This window comes from Temnothorax longispinosus, chromosome 2 (genome assembly GCF_030848805.1).
Source record: "Temnothorax longispinosus isolate EJ_2023e chromosome 2, Tlon_JGU_v1, whole genome shotgun sequence".
NCBI lineage: Eukaryota > Metazoa > Arthropoda > Insecta > Hymenoptera > Formicidae > Temnothorax > Temnothorax longispinosus.
In genome coordinates this window covers 6,955,427-6,980,698 of record NC_092359.1, presented here as the reverse complement: position 1 = coordinate 6,980,698, position 25,272 = coordinate 6,955,427, and the positions used below count along the sequence as shown (strand labels likewise).

At 46.2% G+C, this 25,272-nt stretch overlaps 1 protein-coding gene across 6 annotated transcripts in view; it reads left to right on the top strand.

Moving 5' to 3' along the window:
* Eip74ef (Ecdysone-induced protein E74) overlaps nt 1-24,878 on the top strand; it is a 182,553-nt gene extending 157,675 nt beyond the window's left edge. For all 6 annotated transcript variants that reach the window (XM_071769991.1, XM_071769993.1, XM_071769989.1 and 3 more), the window contains one exon: nt 21,659-24,878. In XM_071769991.1, coding sequence (XP_071626092.1) covers nt 21,659-22,212 — 554 coding nt within the window. In that variant the 3' untranslated portion in view covers nt 22,213-24,878. The remainder of the gene's footprint in view (nt 1-21,658) is intronic.
* The last annotated feature ends 394 nt before the right edge of the window (nt 24,879-25,272 follow it).

The window sequence follows — 25,272 nt, the reverse complement described above, 5'->3', positions numbered from 1 at the left end:
ACCATGCCAGAAGAGGAAAAGTGCGAGCGAGAAACGAGACGCGCCGGCGGCTGAGTCTAGGTCTAGGTGTAGGTCTAGGTCGACTGGGAAGGGGCGCGGCGCGGCGGTCTACTTCCTACCCGAGGACGACAATCCGGCTTTCCTCTCGGAAATGCTCGCGCGAAATGACGATTGCTCAGGCGAAACGCGCGCACGCTATGAAACAATAGAACCGTGTCGGTACGCCGGGCATCGATTTCCGCGATTGTTCATTCGATTCATCGAAGGAAAAGCGCGCTGCGAGAAATTTCTTGCGGATGATGCGTTTCAATGGGAATCATCCGGGATAATCGGTAACGATCCGCAATCAAGTTCCAACATTACGGTATTTTTTAAGTTTTCTTACAAATTTAATCGTGATAATAACATTAACTCCGAGATGTGTCTGCGACATAATCTTCCTCTTTTTTTCTGTAACATCGACATACTTGGTTCACGTAGAAATTGTCGAGTCAAGCAGGCCGATCGTTTTAGCATGAAAATCGAAAGTCCGTGCATTCACACCGTCAACACGTGACATTCTCGTGACTTGCTGATTAATCGCGTCCGCGGACTCCGGAAGTACGGAGCGGTATCGGATTTTTTATTGTAGGCCACGGCACGTTTCGCAAATTGCATGCGAGGCAGAAAATAGCGGGTCGTTATAAATGCTACGTCGATTTCGTGGCGGGCGAGCTTCGATTCGCGAATATGAGTTCTCGTTTTCTTTCCTTTTTTTTCCTGACCAAACCGATACCGCGGTGTTACACTTGAGTCTGAACTCGATAACCCATCTTGTAAGACAGATTGTGTTATTGTTCATTAATTACATTCATAATCTTTTGTGTACGGTTTAACTTTTTTTAAATATATTCTTGATATATTTCTCTGATTTATGATCATAATTACTGTTTTGTAAGCAGCACTGTAAACATAAATGTGCCGTTCAGAAGTATATAAAAGAAATCTTGATTTTCTCGTCGGACTCGCTAGCCCTCATTGTGGTCTCTTTATATTCGCTAACTTCGTTTCAGATTCTTAACTTGGCCAATATTTAGAGTTCGCGACTCTTCGCTCGGAGATTCTCTTTAGCGAAATTTTGCGCGATGCTACAATCCGCGCTAATATCGCGCGATCCAATAATGAGTGCAAAGTTCCTTTAAATAGCGCCGCTAGCGTCCGTTGAATATTCATGAGGAAGTTAAACCTCCGTGTGGAATTCGTTACGATACCACGAGCCAGGAAGGTTACGGAATTAAATAGTTCGACGTGAATTCGCTTTGCATTTGTGCCCCCACGTGTAAATTGCGAACCGACTGCCATTTGCAAAAATCATTCCTGCACCGCGCGAAGTGAAATTTATATGCGGACATCTATTACATTTATTTACTATATCGATTAATATTGCGTTGACGTTCAAGATAAATCTCGCTATGCAAATTTAAAAAACAAACAGATACAATTTTTTACCATACAAGCGATCAATAAAACAATAGATTATTGTATGCTGACTTTACTAAATAATTTTGGATTGCATTTTTTGCTTGAGAGGTCTCATAGATGAAGAAAAACTTTTAATTAAGACATTGAACTTACTAAAAACACTTACCTAGTAAGAATTTATTAATATAAACGCGAACAAAATATATGGAAGATAACCTTGTAGGAGGAAAATTTTAATTAGAACGTTGTGTTTACTCAGGAGTCTATTATTTACAAAAACCCCATTAAGAGACTTAATTCAAGGCTGCATCATTCGCGCATCGTTTTTAGGATCATCCAGTACACGAAGCAGAAATTTTAATTAGAATACCATGTTTATCTGTGAAACAATTGCTAAGTCATCATCAATATGCGTGCACGAGAGATGTGAAGTAAAAATCTCGTTTTATCCTCATCCTCTCTTCCGGATCGCGTTGCGAGTCAGGAGAGGAGCCTAATTGGAACATCGAGACTGCCTGAACGTCGAATTTGCGTGAAAATCATGACAGAAGTAAGAAGAAGAAAAAGAAAAGGAATCCGTTGATTCGCACGTGCAAAGAACCGTAAAGGATAAAATTCGCGTGCGTGGCGTCTTCCGCGCGCGCGCGCTGTCTTTCGGATCACCCTGTAGACGGGAGGAGGAAAGAAGGAGGACGGGAACGCGCGCTCGGCTTTACAGATAGGCGCGCATAGGCTGGCAGGCTTCTGGCTGACAGAGAAGCGCGTCCTTCCTGGGTCTCTGCCCCTGCACCGACGTGATTGTAGTATTGTATATTTGCAGTGTACATATTATCAGAGCGCGCTCCTCTGTGTGCGCGCACTTGCCGTGCCCGCCGCGTCCGCGTCCGCGTCCGCGTCCGCGTCCACGTGTGCGTGGTGTGTGCGTGTGCATATATGCACACACGCAGTGCCGCTGCTGTCGCTGCCGCCACCGCCGCCGCCGCCGCCGTCGTCGTCGTCGCTGCCGCCGGCAAAAATGCATAGCGCTGTTGCACCAGACGGTTCTCAACCGCTCGGGCGACGCATTTAGCGCGCGGCCCTCCGTGCGCAGCTTTTGTTTACGATCAATCCCGAGCCGCGTAACGAGACGCACTTATTTCCTTCTTTCCAAAAAGGAAAGAGGCGCCGGGAGAAACCGTACCCTCCGAATCTGCCCGCAATACGTTTAATCCGTCGCGTTCGCTCGTTTGAGGCACACACGAGAAGACGATACGGCTTGTAACTTAAGCCCGTAAATCGACGATCCGCGTGCGGCTCAAACGCCGAACGTCATCGAATTTACGACGATATACCTCGGATATATTTAGCGAGATTTGATTGTTTAAAAGTTTACATTACGTTCGACGAAGATATTGGCGATTATGCAGAGTGCAAAATTCGCGTAAATAAGAGCCTCGTTTTCGCGCGGAATTATTCTTGGAGGGGGGGGGGGTAGATACGCGGCGACGTTCGATAGATTCAGTTCAACGGCGATAGAGATAATCGCGGCGAACGAAGGATAGTGTCGTGAGAGGAAGTGGGAGAGGGCACGTTCGTAAGCCGAGTAAATGCCTCCTTCAAGGTTTCCCTCCATTTGTCGACAGCTATTGGAGCACGTCGGATCGCGTGCCGCGACTTGGCTCGCGGTGCCGCGGATATTTTCGAAATTTTATCGACGTCATCGCGCGAACGATGACGATAATCGAAGATCTGGGTGCAAGGACCAGACGAGGCCACGCTAGCCTAAATGTCGCAGGAATTCCCGAAAGACAAGACATTTGGAAATTTCGTCGCCGAAGTTTCTTCATCACTTTACTTTATTATACCGGACTAATCACAACAAAATTAATGCGACGCTGTGCGGTTGTATCTCTGCCACGTATTTAAATATTTTTTTAGGCGAAGGATACATTCTGAATTTGTACGGTTCTGAGAACCTACAACAAGTCTCTTTACTCTTCCTCGGTATGAAATCGATTGGAAATAATCACTCAAAATAAATGTGATACCGCAATAATGTGGTTAGTAGGCGATAAAGTTATTAGAGAGATTTATGATTATTTATTTTAATAATAACTATTAACGTTATCGTACTGAGAGGCTACGGCCACGTCACGTTTATATTACTGTTGTATAATTACTTCGTTGATTACATAAATACGTATATTTATGTGCCACTTTATTGCATCGATTTATGAACCATCACACATCCTGCGACTGTTAAAATAAACAATTTACCGAGGAAAATTAATTTCAACGTGAACGATGTATTCACGTCATACAGTTTTTCCAGTTGAATTCTCATCAGGTTGTCGATTCGACCCCCCCGTTATGCTGTCGAGATTCTCGATTTCTTTTTATCGCTGAGGCCGATAAGAAAATTTAGACGAGCGATTACCACGTTTTGATACGCAAGTTGACACTCCGCGTCCATATCTCGCATGTGTTTCCTGCCGCTGAAAATAGAATCCTTCGGACATTTAAACGCGGCTTTCGGTGGCGGAGGAGGAAGCGCGCAAGCCCGAAATAAATTTCCTCGCGCTTTCGACTTTCAATTTCGACCGGCGCGGCGGTTTCTCTACGCGGCGCACCGACAACGTTCTCCGAAACTGGCGCTGAGTAAACAGAATTTAAACGTCAAATACTATAATCGTAGACAGAACAGCGCCGACGAAGGCGGACGTAGCGTTGCACTCAGTGGTCTCGTAGATAGAACAACTAACGTTATTTAAGAGCCGAGAGATAGATGTGCAAGTACACCTAAATATAAAATAAGAGCTTATTAATTTTTTTCGAACGTATTTAGATGCTCTTGAAAGTAGTCGTTAAATCCTACGTTGGTGATAATTATAAATCATCTCTTAATCGAATTTAATGATACTTTTTACATACACTGCCGGAAGCGACAAAATGAAACGAGACGAACGTGACGCGTTATCAAGTCAAAATAATTAGACCGTCGATATACTTGGAGGCCGCTTCCTCTTTCGATCGTACTCGTTCATTCTTCAGCCTCGAAATTCTGACCGACGTGTCCGACTCGCCTACGTGATGAGCGTCACTTTCTTTATTCCTATTATGCTAGCTCACGCATGGGCCTCGTATGGCTCGTATGCGCGCGTGTGTGCACGCGCGCATCGTGGCTGTATGCACGTGCATATACGTAACTCGCGCTGCACGGAGAAGTGGGCGCGGAAGGGGGAGGACAGTCGAAGGGGAGAGAGAGAAAGAAATGGCGCAGCTAGAGTACCATGCGGGTATAACGCCGAAGGCACGTATCGGCGGTTCCAGCGAGGTATAGACGGTGACCTTGTCGCCGGCAATTCACCCCGTCTAACCCCCTTCTCTTTCTCCGCCCCACCATCCCGGCGGCGCGGTACCCTTTCTTCCTCCTTTTTCTCCTCCTCCTACTCTCCTCTTCTTCTTCGTTCGCCTCTTCATCGGTCCCACTCTTCCCCACTGCCTACTGCCTTCCGACATCGCCGTGTCCTTCCCTTCTCCGCTTCTCTTCCGTCGGGTTCTCCGGGGTGGTGTGATCGTTCCCTACACACCCTGCCCAACAACTACTACTACTACACCCTGCCTGCCCCCTTCCCTCGGAACGCGCGTGAACGGATACGTCCGACGTTTTCCGTTCTCGTCGCACTCGTCGAAAAAGACGTAACCACGTCTTCCTCGAGCTTCCACTCTCGCTCTCGCTTTGTCTTCCCCTCTCTCTGTTTCTCTCTTCCTCCTAGTTTTCTTGCTTCGCTCGTACATCGCGTGCGCCTCGCGCGCGGATTTTCCTCGCTCTCTATCCTTCATTTGCCCTAGACTCGTCCTCTCCGTCTTTACTCCTCATCTATCTCACGCCTCTCTCCCTCTCTCGTTCGTGCTCGATAAAGTGCGTCCGTCCCGTCGTTGTGCCCTTCGTTCCGCTCCGTTTATGACGAAAGCCTAGCTCTTCTCTTGCGCCTTCTCGTCTTTGTGTGGAGGACACTACTAGATATAGCCTGCGCCTCTCAATTATCTCTGGCTTCCTCCCACTCCTCTTTCTCTCGCGGTCCAGCCGAAATTTATTCCTTCCTTTACTTGTATATTTGCGGTCGCAGCAATCACCATTTTTCTAACTTACCTTGAAATCCATATTTTTAAAGATGGATATTAAAAAGGTACAGAAAACATAAATTTGTAATCTGTATATGGTCGGAATTAAAATATATTATAGATTTATAAATTCCTAATGCAAAAAAAAAAAAATTAAATTTTTTTATCCATCTCTCTTCTCGGTACAGCGTTTTGCTTCCATGCACTTGCATGCCCGAGGAAATATTCTTCATCGCTTCAACTCGCTCCCGTTCGTCAGAGTTAAAGGTCTCCCCTTTCCGCTAAGATGTACATTTTCTGCTTGGTCACTATGAGGATAGGAAGATCACGGAAAGAAGAAAAGAGCGTGCGTAGGTTCTTCCTATCTGCTTGTTCACTTTCGTTCGCGTACAGTCAGCTTCAGAATGATTAAAGTACATCTTTTGTTGTATGTTTGCTTGTATTTACCTATATAGTCGAATGTGAATAATACATGAATAAAAAATGGTATTAATATCCCTTGACCCTTTATAATTATTTCACAACATCTTTGTAATATTTTGCAATTTTTTTTTTGTTTTGGAATTTGTATACAAATACCATTTAAATTTATGAAAATTATTTCTTGAATACAAAATAGATATCTCAACTATTTTAATATTAAAAAACCATACAAATAAAAGAATATCGAAGCTCACAAAGAGTACTTAGTTTCGGAAATTCAAAACGTAATCTTTTTTGACTTAATGGAAATCGGATTTATCATGATTCCAATTTAATTCACGATTTAATCCATAATACACTTGTTGCAGAAACTGATGAAATTGTAACAGATCGACGTAATGGATAATTAATTTTTCCGTTAAGAGCAAAATTAATTTCATTGCAGGACACTGTGTATACATCGCTCCGATGTTTCCTCTTTTCTTCTCCCTTCTTTCTCTCTTCCATCGATACTCATTATCTACTACATGTCTGTCTCGCACTTCCTGTTTCGTAAATTACACACTACTGTCCCACATATCCGTTCGTATTCGGTCATATGCCTGCCAAACTCCGAAGTTGGGATCAGTCATTATGACAAAAATGATCCCTTTGAAAAAGAAAAACTGGTTGTACCTAACGGAAAAAAAGAACTTTCGAAAGTTATTTCTCATCCTATTTACCTCCATCATTTCTTGATTATTAATTTAATTGCGCGGAAGTCCATTTCCTTTTCACGCGTGTATAATCATTCAGCTTCACACTCCCAAAGTTACGCCACTAAATAGGAGCCCCATCATAACGTTACATAATCAACTCCGAAATCGAAGAAGAGCGATACACTTTCAGAACTGCGACGCGACGCCGGACAATTTCCTCGACAGTTATTTCTCCTCGATCTCACGAGTCTCGCGCGCACGGAGTCGAAAGTTGATAATTCCAAATGATTCATTTCCGTCGCGCCCCGCGGGCAACGATTCCCTTCCTAATCTTTACCTATTTTTACTTCATCGTCGTTATCGTGGCAAAAGAGAGAGAAAGAAAGAGAGGAAACGAGGAGGTCCGCCCGAATGCGAAATCGCGCTTGCATTCGCACCGCCGCGCCGTGCCGTTCTAAATATAACGCGGACCGCTGCATGTATGTACGCACGCACTTTGCGTCGTCGCTCCCGAGACGCGCGCACGCGGCTGCATCGCCGGTGCATACTGCACGCGCGCGCGACGTCGCGACCAGCCTAGACCTAGACCCACTGAGCTAGCCTAGATCCGCGGGCATATGCGCCCGCGAGTGGGACGCGGAGGGAGGGACGGGACGGGACGGGACGGACGGGCGGACGACGGCGTGAACCCGGTGACGAGGAGGGAAGGAGGACGAACGGAGCTGTGAGCTGTTTCTAGTACTATCGGAGAAAGTGAACGGGTGTGGCGACGAGAGACGGCGGCGGCAACGGTGGCTCCGCACGCGAAACTCTTCCTGTCGTGCCACGATGCACACCTTCCTTTCCTTCGTGTTCGATTTCTATTATCTACTTGACACGCCGGGTATGTTGCGCGCGCGCGCGCACGTATGTGTGCGCGTATGCGTGCGTGTGGCGCGTCGCGTATTGACGCGTCTACGTACGGGTTCCCAGCCGTCGTTCGCCCTAACATAATGAATAAATGATTCCCCTTCTGCCCCTACTGAGCGAGCTGTTACGCAAAAAAAGTTATCGCTATCCGCTAACCTTCGGATAATAAAAAGTTTTTAATGAAATTTGTGCGCTCTGTGCCACCGCACCGTATATGTATACACATATTTTTCTGTTCGATTATTCATATTTGTACTTTTGTTCAGAAGTCTGTATTCCATCAAAAGTTGAATTCTGAATCTGATACGTGATGGATTGACAAATCGAAGAATTGTTCAGTTTTCTATTTCTTCCGATATCATAGATATCATATTATAGATATTTTTTTTTCTTTATCGTCTTTATGCAAAAAAACAATGTTACGAATTGAATTTAATCGAGTATATACTAATGTACAGGACTAAAGTAACTTTCTTTATTTATTTTGCATACAAATTACATGTATGAGCGTATCTTTGTAATGCCTAGATTTGTATCGCGTGCGACATCGGCGCGATCGAGTTTAGCATACTCGCTTCTCGCCGACACCAATAATACGTTACATCATCCCGTGTATGACAAAGCCGGGACACGCTCTTGCACAGCTCTCGATGCCGCAACCTTTTTATATTCGGAGTTACCGTATTAAGCTCTCGACCCACATTCGTAGGTACACGCGAACGCGCCCCTCGGTATGCATAAAGCGACGTTGGACAACCGCGGCCGGCCAGAATATATCCGCCGCTCTTCGCCGTGGCATTATTGCGAGGAGAATCGCGCGCGACCTTGCGTATCCGTCGTATATACGTGTACGTCACGTTATCCCGTCGAATGAATGCATCCCTCGGATGATCGCATCTCTCTGCCATGATCGTCGCAACCCCTCGGCAACATTTCCCGGAAGCATCTTTCCCCGCGTGTTGTGCCGGAAGAAGTTATGAGAATTCTTGGAAGGCAATGTGCTACAGTTATTTTTTTCCAAGTAAATCTGTACGCTGTAAATATGGCTCGATGATTGCACCGTCAAACTTTGTGGGATTGAAATATTTCTTTTTGCAAAACCGTGACTTTTAATCACCGTTCCATTATCGTGTCCATTAATTGCGCTCTTAACTTAAAATAACACTTAAAATAAACACTTTAGATTTAACTATATCGCGGAGAAGCAAATTTGCAACGCGCACAAATTTTCTTAATCAGCATTTTCCTGCAAAATTACCTAACGTGGCCTACTTTCGCTCCGTGGATCCTAATTATCTTTAAATTCTGTACATATCTCTTTTTCCTCGAAAGGCTCCTCGATGGCGCGCAACGTTTATCGCATGTTGAGGTAATAGCACGTGAATACCAAGCCTCGTGCAAAGACGGAAGGCTCGCTCTTATCGCGAACTCTGCAGAAATAATTTTTGTTTCGACGACTCGAATCTCGCGTTACGTAACGGCGTTACGATAAACGCGAGCGTTTCACGAGTATCGATTCTCCGGGCCATGTAGCAAGGGACTTATGGGATTAATGACTTATTTACATTTTCATTGCAATCGTTATCTTATTATTATAATCGTCAGTGGCGGTTGAAGTGAGATAAGGACCAACCTCCCATTCCGCGGGACGATCAACGGCGCTGACCCGGCCCGGCCGCACCTTATCTCAACCAAGACCTTACGCTTTTGGCAATTGCTGGAAGAGGTTATCGTCGCGATAGCCGCGGCCGGGTCTCTAGCGAGTCTCGCGAGTGCACAAGAATCTCGCGCGATTCGCCGATCGTTGCCTGCTTGCCAGAACGCGCTTATCTTTTCGCGCAACAGTGGCGACGCTCCTTCTCGTAGACGCATGTAATTTTCTTCTTCTTCTTCTTCTTCAGTGATATTGGCACTCGTTCCTCCCTGAGATCGATTCGGCCTGATGTTTCAAACTTGAACAATAATAACAACGGTCCAAACAATATAGATGATGCTACATGATAATAATTACATAGCACAAACTCGGAAATGTGTATGTGTGTGGACCCAAGGAATCGCGCGGATCAATTCCCCCTGCGGGAGGACGTATGTAATGATTCTGACCCTCCGTCGGCGGAATTTCCCTTTCGAGAGAGAGCGTTGACTCGGCTGAACTGAATTACTAACAGAAGTTAACGCGGCAATTTGTATTTATCTCATAACAGAGAGAGAGAGAGAGAGAGAGAGAGAGAGAGAGAGAGGCTACGTGCGTTCAGTTAGACTCTAAAATAAATTTTTGTGTCAATGGAATTGTTTCTCTTTTTCCGAATAGTATGCCGATTCCAGATTCGTGGATTATTAACCGATAGTTGTACTATCGATAGATGGTTATACAAAAATTGGACAATAGGAACCAAACTTTATTTAAAAGATTCTCGTAGAGAGGAATGAAACGTAAATCATTAAAAGCCGGAATTTAATTTAGTGATAAAATCTTAAAGGTCGAGTATTTCATATCGTACATTTATTTACAGCTTTAATCGTAATCTCGATGGAAATCTCGCGCGTCATCACAGGAGATAATATGTTAAAAAAAAACAAGCTCGAAAAAGCTGCGAGAAACTTCTCCGTTACGTTTTTTCTCTTTTTTTATATAAGTTTATACACGCGTAGGATCAGCCCGAGAGAGTCTCGCGCAGGTGTTGGTGCGCCCACGCGAGCAACGTGGGAAACATTTCCCTCTTTGTAACCGGAATATTTAAGTAACCGCCTCTCGAAGCGACCATTACGCTGGGCTCTTCCTGTTGGTCGTGCGACATAAATCCCACTATCCGCCCGGTCGACTCACCGGGCGAAGTTTACGCGCGAGTTGCGCAAGAAATATCTGCCCGAGAAGATCGCGAGGGATCCGCCGAATAATTCGCTTTCTTATTGGCGAGAAATTAACGGTCTCGTAAATACGGTCGCGCGCGTGAACGGAGGAACGGCAGCGCATCTCCGCGGCTCCCTTCAAGGTCGTATTTCAACCGGTCGCGAATTCTCAGATATCTCTCTCTCGCGCTCTCTTATATTTGTTCTCGCTCTCTCGCACTCTCTCCCCCGTCAATTAATAGCCGTCTGCTCGTCGGCCGGAGAGGCAAGCGCAAGATGTGCCACCTCCGGCCTCTAAATTCGGTATCATCCGACCGTTAAACACCGGCCGCCGTATTTTGCGCCGCGCGAAACTTCGCTGTCCTCTGGCATTACCGCCCGCTTGCTCTTCCTCCTCCTCCTCCTCCTCGTCGTCTTCCTCCTCCGCTTCTCCGGCCGCAAGAAGTACGAGCGACGACGAGAGTGCGCGCCATGGTCACTGACCTCGCACACATCGCGCGTCGTCTGCGACGACGGAAGAGAGAAGAGCTGTGCATTCTTATCGTTTGCTCCTCTCGTCGTCTTCCGATGTGCGCCTCTCTCTCTCTTTTTCCTTATTCCTGTCCTCATGACTGTCGGAAAGGAATAACGTGGCGAATCGGATCGGCGTGGGAGCGATAAGGTAATTCCGGTAAATGCGACTGCCTGTGCTTTACTGGCTCGAATAGGTGAACAGTTTATTGCCTTTTTTTTATACGATCGTCCGTCTCTTTGATTGTCAATCATATACAGACACAATCTTATTACTTGATGGTAGCTCGCGCTTGGCTGGACCACGTATCGCCCGATAATTTTCCTTCCCGCCGACACTTTCCGTGTTTCACGACCTCCGATTTCTGACAGCGCGAATTTCCAGGAACTGCTTCGTAACGCGCCTTAATTCAGAGGGACCCGGTATTAAGGACTCGCACGCGCGCTTCCGCAACGTCGATTCTCGCATTTTGCGGGGACATCATCGAGGACGACACGCATCGTTTCTGCATAAGTCATCCGGCAGTGCCGGCGCATTATGCCTACACCTGTCGCTCTTTCCATTCGCGCCGTCGTTGTTGTCTGGGTCTCTTTCACCTTCCAAAAGGAACGACGCCGACGGCGCGACGTAGGTAGCGTGCAACTTCACCGCTAGCGATGCGTAACTGCACATTTTATAGCCAGCAACATTTTCACGTTATTCGGTACATTATCGTCGATATGAGATATAAACAATAAATTACCTATATAGATGATACAGAGATAAGTTCTAATATCGTAAATTTAAAATTTGGAACAATCAATTTCCATTTCTAAACGCGCAACTAAAGCACGCGAGACAGATATATTCGCAACTTTTAGGCATCTTTCTATAATTCCCAAAATTCGTCTAAATGACAAGTCGTCGCGGGTCAGAGATGCGCGGTTGCGAATTAATTTTCACGCTTTACGAGGAGCGTTTGCAGTCGGCTTCGCGCGCGCAAGTTGATCTTCGAGCGCAGCGTCGAGACTTCCGGATACCGGGAGGACGAGAGGGAAAGAGAGAGAAACAGAGAAAGAGAGACAGAAAGAGAGAACGCTCACAAAGAGCTGCCCGGCGTGATACGCGTGCGGCAGGAAACCGACAATAAGAATCCCATCGAACGATCGACGAACCCGGGCCGCGCCGCGCCGCGCCGGGGAAACGTATTCCGCAAACGATGCACGCCGGCGATACGCCGCGCTCCGCTCCGCTTCGGTCCGGGTTATAAATCGCACGAAGCATTTATTTCGCCAGCGCGAACGAAAACGCGTGTATTTTTATTGGCGATCGACGGCGGTTTCGCGTCTCCTTCCTCTCGGCCCGCGCTCGAGAACGTCCATTCGAGAGATGAATCTTCGTTCGATCCGCGCTGTCCAGAAGCGCGCTTCGAGATTATCCGACGAAATTACTCTCCGAGTCGCGCCACATCGATTCCTAAATTCTCTGCAAGAAATGTCGCGACGCGGAATTCATACGGTAATTTAGGTATCCTGTATACATCCCATGCGTGCATGGGATGAGTAATTCCGTTCTGCGTTCGTCACACAACAGTACGGGACTTACCGTTCTTTATTTGGAAAAGTGAAAGTAATTACCGACAATTTTCTGAAAGCGCTAAACAAGTGAAGATTAACAAGAAAGGTAAAAAAAAAAGAACAGACTGGCTCTGTCGCTGACATTTAGCCTTGACATTTGTAAATTTAATTTTTACGAGAATAGCATTTTTTTTCCTATGATCAACGTGGCAAATTTTTCAAACACAATGCGAATAAAAGAAACGATTTATTTTAAGACTTAAGAGTACGTGCTCTCGCCGATAATTTCAATCCGTTGACTTGCTTCCTTATCTGTTCGACAACAACCGCTGTTTCTTGCGATTCTTGGCGATGCAGATGTTTTAGTTTCTGCAATACGTTGAGTTTTTATCGAAAAACGCTCCAGATAATACCGTCCGTAAATGTCGTAAAGGTCAAGATCATTAGATACATTAAATTCGACAGTGATCGCGCTGAGGAAATCTCTCGTCGTTACAGAAATAGCGAAATGTCGAAATATAGTGTCCACTCGAATCGTGAACCATCAACGTCCCGAGATTTTTTGTCGCGTACGCAAAAAATTTGTTCGCAATAATATAGATGTCGAAAATCGACGATGCGAGGGAAATGAAAATCTCTCGCGCGTGATAATCATTGGTATTTCCGAGTCATCGATATCTCGTTAAAACAGTTATCGGAAATCGCTGATATTTCCCCGGAATTTCGCGCACGTCATCGCGCCGCGTCTCTTTCCTCGTTAGCGTCATCTCTCGCATCGGGCGAAACGTGTTATTGCTCGTCGAGAAATCGACGCGGTCGGCGAGTTCGCGAAACACGCACACATAAATGTTTCGCGAACATTTTATAGGCAGTCAAGGTGGTCGCGCGGAAAAAGGCGCCCGGAACGTAAATCTCTTCCCTCTCTTTTTCTGTCTCTTCCTTCTCCTCCTCCTCTTCCTCCTCCTCCTTCTTCTCCTCTCTTTAGTCCCTCTCCGCCGGTTGTCTTACGCTCTAAGCGCGCGAGCTGGGAAGAGAGGCGGCCGACACTTCGTGGAAAGCACAGAAACCGCGAGAGAGGTACCGCGCCACCGCCGCCCACGCCCTCGCCGATGATGAAAACAGCGTTGATGATCGCCATGCAAACCTAATCCGCAGACACGAAGTTCCGTTCCCCGACGTCGAAATGCATTTACGTAACGACCAGGAAGAAAACGTCCTCGCCCGACGAAAAATCTCGTGCGCTCGTTAAATCACCTTGAAATGGAGTGAAATGAGATATTAACTGATTCACGTCTGAGCGACATCGAGATCGACCTCACCTTAAAAAATAAACTCGACGACCGTTTCGCGTTTTCGCAGTAAAAGCGAGAAATTGTATTTGAAATACCTATTACGGTTGAATGACAAAAAGGTGTCTCGACATTTCACGAGTGATAATTAACTTATAAAGCTTCAAAATCTTTTTAATGTAATTTTTTCAAGCGTGTTACTTATGAACTGGAGATAATTATCACGATTATATAAATTAAGACGATATGTTCGCAAATAAAAATTTCACACTTCTCGTCATTATGTATTCGTCAAATAACATTGATGTTAATTGTCAGACTGCAAATCTAGAAGATTGTAAATCTAGACCGAAGAAAGGAGACGTGTTTTACACACAGTCAAAGACTTAAAGCGAAATGTTTTCTTAAGCTATCAATCTCCCTACATCCTTCTCGATCGCCCTTTATCTTTTTCCGAATGCCGAGGGAGACAGTGAGACAGAAGGGCAGGGGGAAGAAGGAGGCAAAACGGAGCGTGGAAGGAGCGGCGACGATGGTGCACGTACACGTGCACGCCGAGAGCTCGCAATTTGAACGGGTTTCGGGGTTAAAGATAGTAGCCCGAGGCAGTAGGGTAACATAATAGGCAGGGACTTGGTCTAACGAGAGGAAAGAGAGAAAGAGACTCCGAGGGGGATGAGGGAGAGAGGGATAGGGGACAAGGGAAGAACGTCACGACGTCAAGAGACGTCGGGCAGGGAGATGCTGAAGGAAGCGCAAGGATAGAAAGGAGTGCGAGAGGAGGAGGGGAAAAAGAAGGAGAGAGAGAGAAAGAGATGGAGGGAGATCGACGGGATAGAGAGTGAAAGGGTGGCAGGACGGGCGGAGGCCGGGGGGAGAGGGACGCCAGCGTATATGTGTGCAATGCGGTGCATCGGACTAGCCGGTCGCGAATGAAGGCGGAGGAGAGAGAAGGAGGAGAAGGATAGAGCGGTTAAGTTAGTCTGTCGGTCAGTGACTGCCTGACTTTCCCGGCGCAGCTGAAGGTCAACTCTCCCCTTCTCTCGATCTCATCATCCTCCTCCTCCGCCTCTTCCTCCTCCGCGTTGCTCTTCCTCCTCTTCTTCTTCCTCCTGCCCACTCCATCGCTTCCAACGACCACCACCATCATCCAGCACAACCACCACTATTATCGGCGTCGCTCCGCTATCACCGACACTGCCCGGCCCATCTTCACCCTGCCCTTCCGCCATCCCTCTGGCCCCCCCGCCTCGCTCCGACTCTCCCTCTTCCGCGCGCCAGAGCTCCGCAGCTCCGGAGCTATGTCGGAACCATAATCCACGATCGCTTTGTTTATGCCGGACGAGCACTTTCGGTGGCCCCTCGTGCGTCCGTTCTCCGCTCGCCTCCCGGAGACGGGGGCCCTCGCCCGGCGTTCCCGACTCTCCCTCCCTCCCCCCTCACCTTTCCCGCTCCGACTACGGAGTATAACTCATGCACTTAGATGCACGCGGAATTCCGCCTCTCGAAATCCTGGTACGTGAGAACACGCGTCACGCGAGCATATATCTCGTCGAGATCGGAGGAACCGAAGGGACCGGGTTTCTCACCCGGTAGAAGTCCGGACTTCGTCGTTGGTTTTTTCGGAGTCTGATGAATGTCAAATTTATGTCGATTGCTAAGGGACGACTCTTATACAACCAGATAAATACCTTATGTTCTTGTTAAACTGTTCAGGTTAAACTGTTCATTACTTTGATTAGGAATTATATAATTATGCTTAAATTGAATAGTGATCTAAAATCTTATATTTAAGACGTTTTGCGTAAAGTAATAAGTGAAATAAATATGTAGGAGAGATACTATGCAGAGATAAAGAATTATTATGTATTTTGAAAGAACACGATTAGGTTTTATTAATTTATTTATTCAGATAATCGGAGTGGTATCGTACGTGATAGTGTCTCGAATTTTAATTAACATCTAATTAACATTAAATATGTAATTAACTTCATTATATTTAGAGATACTTTAACGATATGCGATAACGTTTAATTTACGGACACTTTGACAATATGCGATACGTTTAATCGCTGAATGTGTCACATCGTTAATAGTACTAAAGGGGAGAAGTTCATATTTCAAGTTCACCAATAGATTTTATATGAATATTAAGATAAAATATTGGAACTGTTTTCTCTCTCTCTCTCTCTCTCTCTCTCTCTCTCTCTCCTCGGTCGCGTTTCTAGACGAATTGCAGGCTGTGGAAAAGGGAGATGTCACAATACCGAAGACACTCGGTATCGATACTCCGATAACAATCTCTAGACAAGCATCCGCAAACCATCGAAAACGAAGTCGAGGGAATATCTCGTGCACGCGCGCGCGACTTCCCAGCCAATTATCCGGGACCGTCACTACGTGAGAATGCGCGCTCTGTCTAGATCTCTTCCTCTCCCTCTCTCTCTCTCTCTCTCTCCCTCTCCCTCTCGCCCCGCAGCATCTCTCTGTTCCACCGAGCTCGCTTTTAGCGCAACCGCTTTTTTTACCGCTCGTTCCGTCGAATCGTACGTCCCTGGATATCCCCACCGTACGTTGCGTCGGCCACAAGCCGCCTCCCGCTGCTTCTCGGCTCATCGCGCTTTTTTTTCTCTTTCTCTCTCTTTTTCCCTCTTCCTCCTCCCTCTTTCTCTCCATCTCCTCCCCTCCCCCTCCCCTATCCCCTGCCCTTCTCGCTATACTTGTACTTCCGGCCCGCGCGCGAGAGAGAAAGAGAGAGAGAGAGAGCGGCTAGCGCGAAATCCTCCGCAAAATAAACGAGCGCCGCGCCGCGCCGCGCCACGTCGCGCCGCGTCGCGTCGCAGCCGTAGTCGCGCGGCGCAACGCGCGCGCCTACCCTTCCGTGTATTTTTAACTATCGACTCGTTACCGAGTCCCTCGGCTAAACTTCCTGCCGGCACTGTCAGGAAGGAACGCAGCTCGAGAGCGCACGAGGAAACGCGGCCCCCGAGCCCCCTGCAGATCCGCTTCCTTTTTCTCGATCTTCGTCGCGCGCGCGCGCGCACGCGGGGTTGCGAAACCCTCGTTAAATATAGAAATTAATAACGCGCTGCAACGCGTAATCGCCCGACAGAGCGACTGAGCGTAGTTTTCACGAGCTCGGATGAGCACTGACTTGGAGATGGAATGACGAGCTACTTTGTAATTGCTTTTCTGCGAAATATGTGTGCGCGTTAAATATACCTATATTATTAATTCTTATGAGAGATATCTTGAAATTTGGATTTCCCCACTCCACGTCTGGTCCCTTTTACTCAAACATCATATAACATTGAGCGCTTGGCAAACAAAATGTACTTAATTAAAGTTACAGATATTATTCTGATTACGAACTGATTCCACAGAGGATTTGTGTGTAAATCGATTTGTGCGAATAGCAAGCCTCTCCTATAATTTGTAAAGAAAACCTATAGTTTATGCATCAAGAATAAGAATTCTTTTTTTTTTGTTTCACGTTGGGAATTAGAATAGCTCTTTTGATATTTTAACACTCAAACGTTACAAAACTTTTATCAGGTGTAATTGAATTTCCTAAAAGTTCCCTAAACCTGTAATCGTTCTTTCGTCCTCCACCTTGTTTGCGAGTCAGTTACAAGAGCCGAAGAATGCTGCTTAAGTAGAAGATTAATACGGCCTCGGGGACGCATTAGACTGTCGTTTCATTGTCGCGGAACATCGTCTCGTCGGGCTCTGAGCGAAACTTGAATTTAAATTCGACCAATGATCGCCTTTAGTCGACCTCCGGCTGTGCTTTGTGGTGCTATCGATGTGGTAGTAATGGTAATTCTATGCAATACATGGAGAAAGAGAAAGAGAGCAAATAATAACGATCGAATCCCGACGTCTCTTCGCTTTTTTTTATCTATCCCCGAATATTTTTTATTCCGAATAAAAATTAGACGTTTATTATGATTGTAGAAATAATTAAAATCGCACTTGTAATCAGTTAAGTTGAGATATTTGTTCTCGCTGTAGGATTATAAACGTTTACATTATATTTGTGAAGAATCTCTCGCAACTCACGTAGATTTTACATTTTTATGATCGCGAATAAACGTGCTTTTAAATCGCCGATTTATCAAGACTTTTTTTTACTCTCTTTCTAGGATCTTTAAATTCCCACTTGAATTTTCCAGTTTGCCCATCCTAAAATATTCAAAACTCATTTTATTCGCGCATCGTAGCCTGTTTTTCGATCCTATCATAGTCTTCACAGGTTCCCAGGGATCCCACGCGCTTTTGCCGAGGATAGATTTGCATCCTAGAATCTAAGAATTTCTTACGCTTGAGAATTTGGGAAAAGAAAACCTATCGATATTCCGGGACCGTCGAACTACCTATTCCATTCACGGTTCCCCGATCGATCCTAGACTTCCGAGACTTCTAGGAATCCTCTCTATCCGGTCTCGGCGTGGCGCGGCGTGGCGCGGCGCACCAGACTCATCGGCTGGCGATGCGTCGTCTCTAGAGTCTAGCGGTGCTTTCCTGCGCTATACAACGCTCGTGGTATAGGTCAGTGAAGTAGGAGCAGTTCCCCCACCGCGACCGCTCCTAGACAACGGGTCTACGATTGACTCATCTAGCCAGTCATACCGCGCGTAAACACGATCCGCTCCAGCTGTTTCTCGCGCGCGCTCTCCGAGGCCTCTCGCTACTACCGCCTTCCTCTCACTTTCTCCGTCTCTCTCTCCCACCTCGTTCCTCGAGCGCGCACCGCGCGCCGCGCGTTTCCTCGTGCGCTCTCCCGCGTGTGTCTACCCCGCGCACACACACACATATATATGCGCACTTCCTGAGAACAACGGTGCGTTCTCCGTATTTTTAGAGCCACGTCGAAAATCTTTCGCTCTCCTGCCGTTCTCCTGTTTTTCGTCCCCGTTTGCCCCTCCTCTCTTCTTCTCTCTCTTTTTCCTCTCTTCGTTTTCGAATCTTGCTTCATTTCTCTTCGCGCTATTTATACCGCAGCCCTTACAGTTATCGAAACCTTGTCGCGTTACGTTACGTCGGGGTAAAAGACAGAAAAGTGTTTCAGTGGATTTATGTGTTGTTGCATCTATCGCGAGAAATCGAATAAATTCTTCTCTATATTTGTGCGCCTTTTATTACGTATCATTGTGAATTTAGTACTTTCGCTTTACGTTCTTTGCTTCATTTGACCCGCAACTATTTTCTATTCAATTTCAGTGATTAAATTTCATTACTCTTAGTGGTTTTCGCTCGTGGCATACATAATAAAGCGCCTATTTCTGTCTATTTACCTCTTCCTTCTTGATTCGAGACGGTTTCGCGTAATTTTTAAATACCTTCGCATTAAACTGTTTTGACGTATCAATAAAACGTGACGTGTCGTATATAAACGCCGTTATTTCGAACGACCGCTTATTACTTCGCAGCTCCGTCACTCCCGGAGGAGATAATGCCGCTTCGGGTACCGCCAAATAAATATTCTACCGTTCTCCCTCTTCCTCTCGCTCGCTTCGTCCTCCCCCTCCCCTCCCCGCCCCGTCTCGTCGGTCCGCAAACCAGAAAACCTCGAATAGTGCCCGAGGAATCGTTCAACCGCGCGCGGGACTCCACGGAACTGCAACGCGCGACGCGAGAGAAGGATGCAGGCGCGAGAGAGGGAGACGGCGAAGGAAGATGGGATGAAGCGAGAGGGTTGACGCGACGACGAGGAAGGATAGGCACGGCAAGCGGCGACAGGGAGGGAGGGTTGCGAAGGGGGGCGGGCGGGAGGGAACGCGAGGGGGCCGGAGAACGAGTTCCGATTTTAGCGCAGTCGCGGCGGCCTCAGAACGAGCGGCGCTATTATGCACTAGTAGCTTGATGGCGTCACCCGTGCAACCTTGGCTCGGGTCAGTCCTCTATCATACTGCAGGCAGAGTTCCCCGATTCCCTCCTCCTCCTCCTCCTCCTCCCTCCCGCCTTCGTCTCGTGCGCCCCTCTCGCTCGCTCTCCCGCGCGCTCCACTCGCCGCGCTCCGACTCTCCGCTTTAACTCTCTTTCTCTCTCTCTCTCTCGCTCCTCGTCTCTTTATCTCGGTCCGTCTCCTCTTCCTCTCGACCCAGTGGCGTAAGGGGAAAAGAGCTTCTCACCGCCTCGTAGCAGGCAGCGCTTCGAAACTTTTGCTTTCTCTCAGCATAACGTTCATCGTCGCGTGCACGTAGATGCGAAATGCTGAGAATTCTTTTTTCTTCTTTTTTCCCTCCCCCCCCCCCTATAGGAGCCACGCAGCGACACTGGTTAACTCATCTTCGGTATAAGGAACGCGAGATTCATCTCTCGAGGCAGCTTCGAAACTTTCGCTTTCTTTCGACATAACGCGGCGCGCTATTTGCGCGTACGTCACACGGCTGAGAATTTTTTATTTCTTTTTGGTATAAAACTCGTACTGACTGCTGCTTATTCACCGATGTAAAAGAGATGCTTTCGAAACCCTTACTTTTTGTCATAACGCGTGTACTCAGTCGCAAGTACGTCCAAATGTTGGTTTCTTTCTCAAACTGATTCTCCCACAAGTATCTGCCACGACGATGTGTTTGCCAAATTCCGAAACTTCAATTTCCTCCAATATCTCCTCGCGATACTCCCTCCCAAAATAATAAACTTATCTTTCTCTCGCACAAAACCGATACGATTCCGGCCAACAAATTTCGCTCGAGACCAACAGACACGCAAGTGGATTTATTTAAGTAATAAAACTTTCTGGACTAAACTCGATTTTTAAAAAGCGACTTCTTATTGAATTTTCGTGAGAGCGCCGAAACTTGATGGATTCTCTGGGAGAGACCGCCCCGCTGCGTTTCAATGCGAAATTCGCTTCGAGGAGAAATCTCTTTAGGAGGCGGAACTCGCGGCGGATTCTCGCGCACGTCCGGCGTGTTTTCCTACGCCTATGGACGGCATGGACCACGGCTCTATGCTCGCGGGCACAAACTCAGATCGTGGGCATTCGCGTCTGTACGATCGCATCGACGCGATCGATATTGCGCGGTATCCAATCCCCGACTGAACCACATGACGCATAGATCGCGAATCCGAGATAATTACCCGTTTCTTCCGTTTTCTTCGAGCGAGATCGGGGAAAAAAGATCCAGCGCTATATGTAGACCGGGGTGAGACCCGCGGAAGCAGGTGGCGGGCTATCGAGAGAGCATCTACTTGCGCCGATCACTCGGGATGATGGAAACGACGAAGGCAAATCGACGACGACGCGACAATGATGATGGGCGATAACGACGTTTTCCCTCCTTCGCCGCTTCGCGAACGACGGCTATTAATACTTGATTGCACGTTCAATTGCGACGTGTACTCTTAAGGCACGCGGTGCGAAAACTAACGCGATAAACGCTGACACCGACCCTTCGCCGCGAGTCGAGATAATAACGTTACTTTGTGTCGTGGATTCTTTTGGGATGAGATTAGAGCGTGTCTCTTCAAGGCCGGACTCTCCTTCCTTTGTCGCGCGATGCCGAAATAATTTCTACGATGCAGCGATATTGATTCTTTTATATTGACGATAAAGTAGCTTCCACATGTTATTGTCCTACATGCCTCGAGACGTAATTAAACGCTTGTCACGTAGTGAGTAAAAAAGGCAAGTTAATTGTAAGATACAAAGTGATCATTACATTAAACTTGTAATCAAGCGTCCGTTATAAAAAGTCGGATAGATCATTATAAACTAGATATAGATAAAGTACGAGAGTAGATAAAAAAAACCTAGATATAAATAACATAGATAAAGGTTCGATATAACGTAGAGATGATTTGCAAGACTTCTTCTAATTGCGCCCCTCTCTTTTTTCTCTTTTTCAGTATCCGACAGCTACAACAGTTACATAAACATGTACGGCGGGGGTGGGCAGTTTGCGACCCCCTGTACCCCGAGCCCGCCGCGAGGACCAGGCGGCGTGCCGACCAGCGTGATCCAGGCGGCTACCAGCTCGGTCTCGGACGATCTTTACCTTCTCGAGCTCAGCTTCCCGTCGCGCTCGAAGAAGAGCAAGCTGAAGAAGCCGCGGCAGGGCGGCGAGGGCGGGGCCGCAGTGAAGCGGAAGTCGCGCGAGGGCTCGACCACGTACCTGTGGGAATTCCTGCTCAAGCTGCTGCAAGACCACGAGTACTGTCCGCGCTACATCAAGTGGACGAATCGCGAGCGGGGCGTCTTCAAACTCGTCGACAGTAAGGCGGTCTCGCGGCTCTGGGGCATACACAAGAACAAGCCGGACATGAACTACGAGACGATGGGCAGGGCGCTGCGCTATTACTATCAGCGCGGCATCCTGGCGAAGGTGGACGGCCAGCGGCTGGTCTACCAGTTCGTCGACGTGCCGAAGGACATCGTCGAGATCGATTGTACGGGCGCATGAGACAGGGAGTCGGCTCGTCCCGCGGGGCACGAGAGGGAGAGGAAAGAGGAACAGCAGCAGCAGCAACAACACGGCGTCTCGGCGCGGGCCCCGCGCGGACGTCGACCACCGCCGTTGTCGTTGACGTTGCCGTCGCTGATGCGGCGTCGCGGGCTCGTCGCGGGGCCTCATCCGCGCCAAGGGTCGCCGTTCAGCAGTTTTCTCCACCGAGACGCGCCGACCTGGCACACCCCTCAGATGTTGTAAAACGCGTTCTCTCTTTCGCTTTTTCGTTTTTTTCTCCCTCTCTTTCTCTCTTCCTGTCTGACTCTCCCTGCCTGCTTCTCGATCCCTCTCTGTCTCTCTATTTCCATCTTTCTCTCCGGCTTCGTTTGTTCCTTGTATTATACCTATGTAAATGTATATTAAGGCGCCGCGTGACGATGTCGTCGGAGGTGGTCCCGACCCAGTACCTCGTCCTTCTCCTGCGATCCTGCGTTTCTTTCTCGCGTGTCCGAGTGCCGCGTAGGATTGGGACAGGACGGCGCCCGACTCGTTGAAATTTGTACAAAATTTAGTTCTTAATGTGTCGAGAAAGATAAAACTAAAGATTTTATTCTGGTGTACCTTGCGGGAGGAACGCCGTGGACAAATTACTTAAGCCGCGAAGCACCGGAAAGCGAAAAATTGTATATTCGAAAGAGCGACAAATTATTTATTGTATATTAGACGTTTATGTATGTTACCTAAGAAAATTGTTACGCGCGATGATTCGCGCAGATGGAAAATGTATGGAAAACGGACGAAAGTTATAATAAAAACGAAACGAAATGAGGGCTGTGAAAAGGATTACGATACGGAGAGGAGAGGAAAGGAGAGGAGACGAGTTGTGTAGTGGAACGGGAAAGGATGAAGAAGCGTCTCTCGAAGTTTCACGGAGCGAGCTCAGGGAGGGGTACACATTATATTTTTTTAAGTATAAGCGGAAGGGATTGGCCCTTCCGATTTGTGAGCTGAGGGTTCAACAACGCAAGGTGCTGGCTAATATACATGCATATACACATACACACACACACGCACACCGAGGTCCAAGAAAATTATTATTTAGCAACCTAGTGTTACTAATTCGTAAAGATTATCAATGCGGACGATTTTATCTCTGTATATAAATATAAAGAATACCTTTAGTAAAAAAATATATATATATTATTGAACATTATATATATTATATAAATATATCTATTGTATGTTATGTAGTAAAAATGGAGCGAGATTTGATGTGTCTCTATGAGATTTTTGGCGTCACGGCGATACGCGTAGGGCGCTTGTAACCGTCTCGCGCGACGTCTCTCTTTCGAAACTTTCTATACTACTTGTTTGTTCTTATATACATTATATCGGGAACGAATTTTATACGTTCGGGAGCGCCGATTTTGCGCTCGAGCCTTCTAAAGTCGCAGTCATAACGCACATATATATACACGTATATCGCTGGTCTCGTATGCTCAGACTGATCGGAGACGTCGCACGTACAATACAGAGAAGCCCGCCCGACGCACGGGAAGCGTAATAAAAAAAAAATGCGTAACTCTAGATTAAAATTTAACTTATTGGCGCCCCGGGACGCGTGACGCGCGCGAGTGCAAGTGTATCCTATAGCCCTAAGTTTTTGTACATAAAGAGGAAATCGTCAAAAATATTATTTACGTTTAAGAAGAACGTAACGCTGGTTATCTCTATGCGATAATTATATCCGCGGGAGAAAGTAAAACGACGGAAGGTGGAAGGAAAGAATGGACGAGGAGCGTCTGGTTAGATCACGCGCGATGACTATACGCGGTCGGTCGCGAGGCGCGTACACAGGCCGATTTGTCGCATTACAGCCTCGGGATATAAAACCGTAAAAAGAAAACGAAATATACAGTACATTTGATCAGTGATCCAGTGCTGCCAATAATGCCTGTAAAACGGTCCCTTTGCACTTGTCGCTCGAGTCAACGCCCTTCGAGTCGAGCCACACACGGTGCTGTCAGATCGATCCGATGTTTTCGGGACACCAGATATATACCGATGATACAAAGCAAATTGCCTTCTCGTATTAACAAAGACGTGTTGCCTTCTAACAAAAAAAAAGATGCATATAAAAGTTCTAGCGATTTGTATCGTAAATGCCGTCACTTTGTCCAGGTACTTAAAAGCCCTTTACATATAACGCCCTAACATCGTTTTTTGTGACGAATTGAATTTTGTAATTTTATCAGCGAAAAGTTCTTTGGTACGTGGTGACTTTTTATCGTACTTCGAATACAATGTATCGGCGGGAAATAGTAATAATATTAATGATAATATTAATGATAAAAAGAAGAAGATATATCAGAGTACAATGGACAAAAGTACCTATAGTATACCACTTCTATACATGATAACGGACACTTATAAACAATGAATGGACACTACAACAGAAATCCTATTTTTAGGTAAATTAAATTTACATATACATAACAATCCACTACACTACGAGATATTTTAACAAATAAGACTTTACTATAATAGAGATAAATACATAATTATTTACCTGTAAAATATATGAAAACACGATGGATTGACGTAAGGAACTCTAATGTAACGTTCTGTGATTCGTTGTTTGTAGGTGAAATTTAATAAAAAGATTATTGTATCATAATATATATACTCATGCGCTTTTACTTTATTCCCCATATACTCAATGAATATTTCGATTCTCAAATTAATTCTGTTTACGTTATTATAAAGAATATTAGAGAGTAAAATATTTACACAAAAATAAAATGCGGCATTTTATTATTATTTTATTAGATTTTATATGTTACATATCTTATTATTAACTAATAAAATGGTTGAAACGTTTGAAAATAACAAGTTTATTTGAGAGAGAGAAAGAGAGTGAGAATTTTCATTAAAATAAAAAACTTTCATATTGTAGATAATTACAATCTTTTATAATTTTTATAAATATTTCTTCCTTTCGTAAGTGAAATATTATATACCTTATATCTCATTTTTTTCTCTTTAAAATTCGATTTTTACAATTTTTATTTCGCT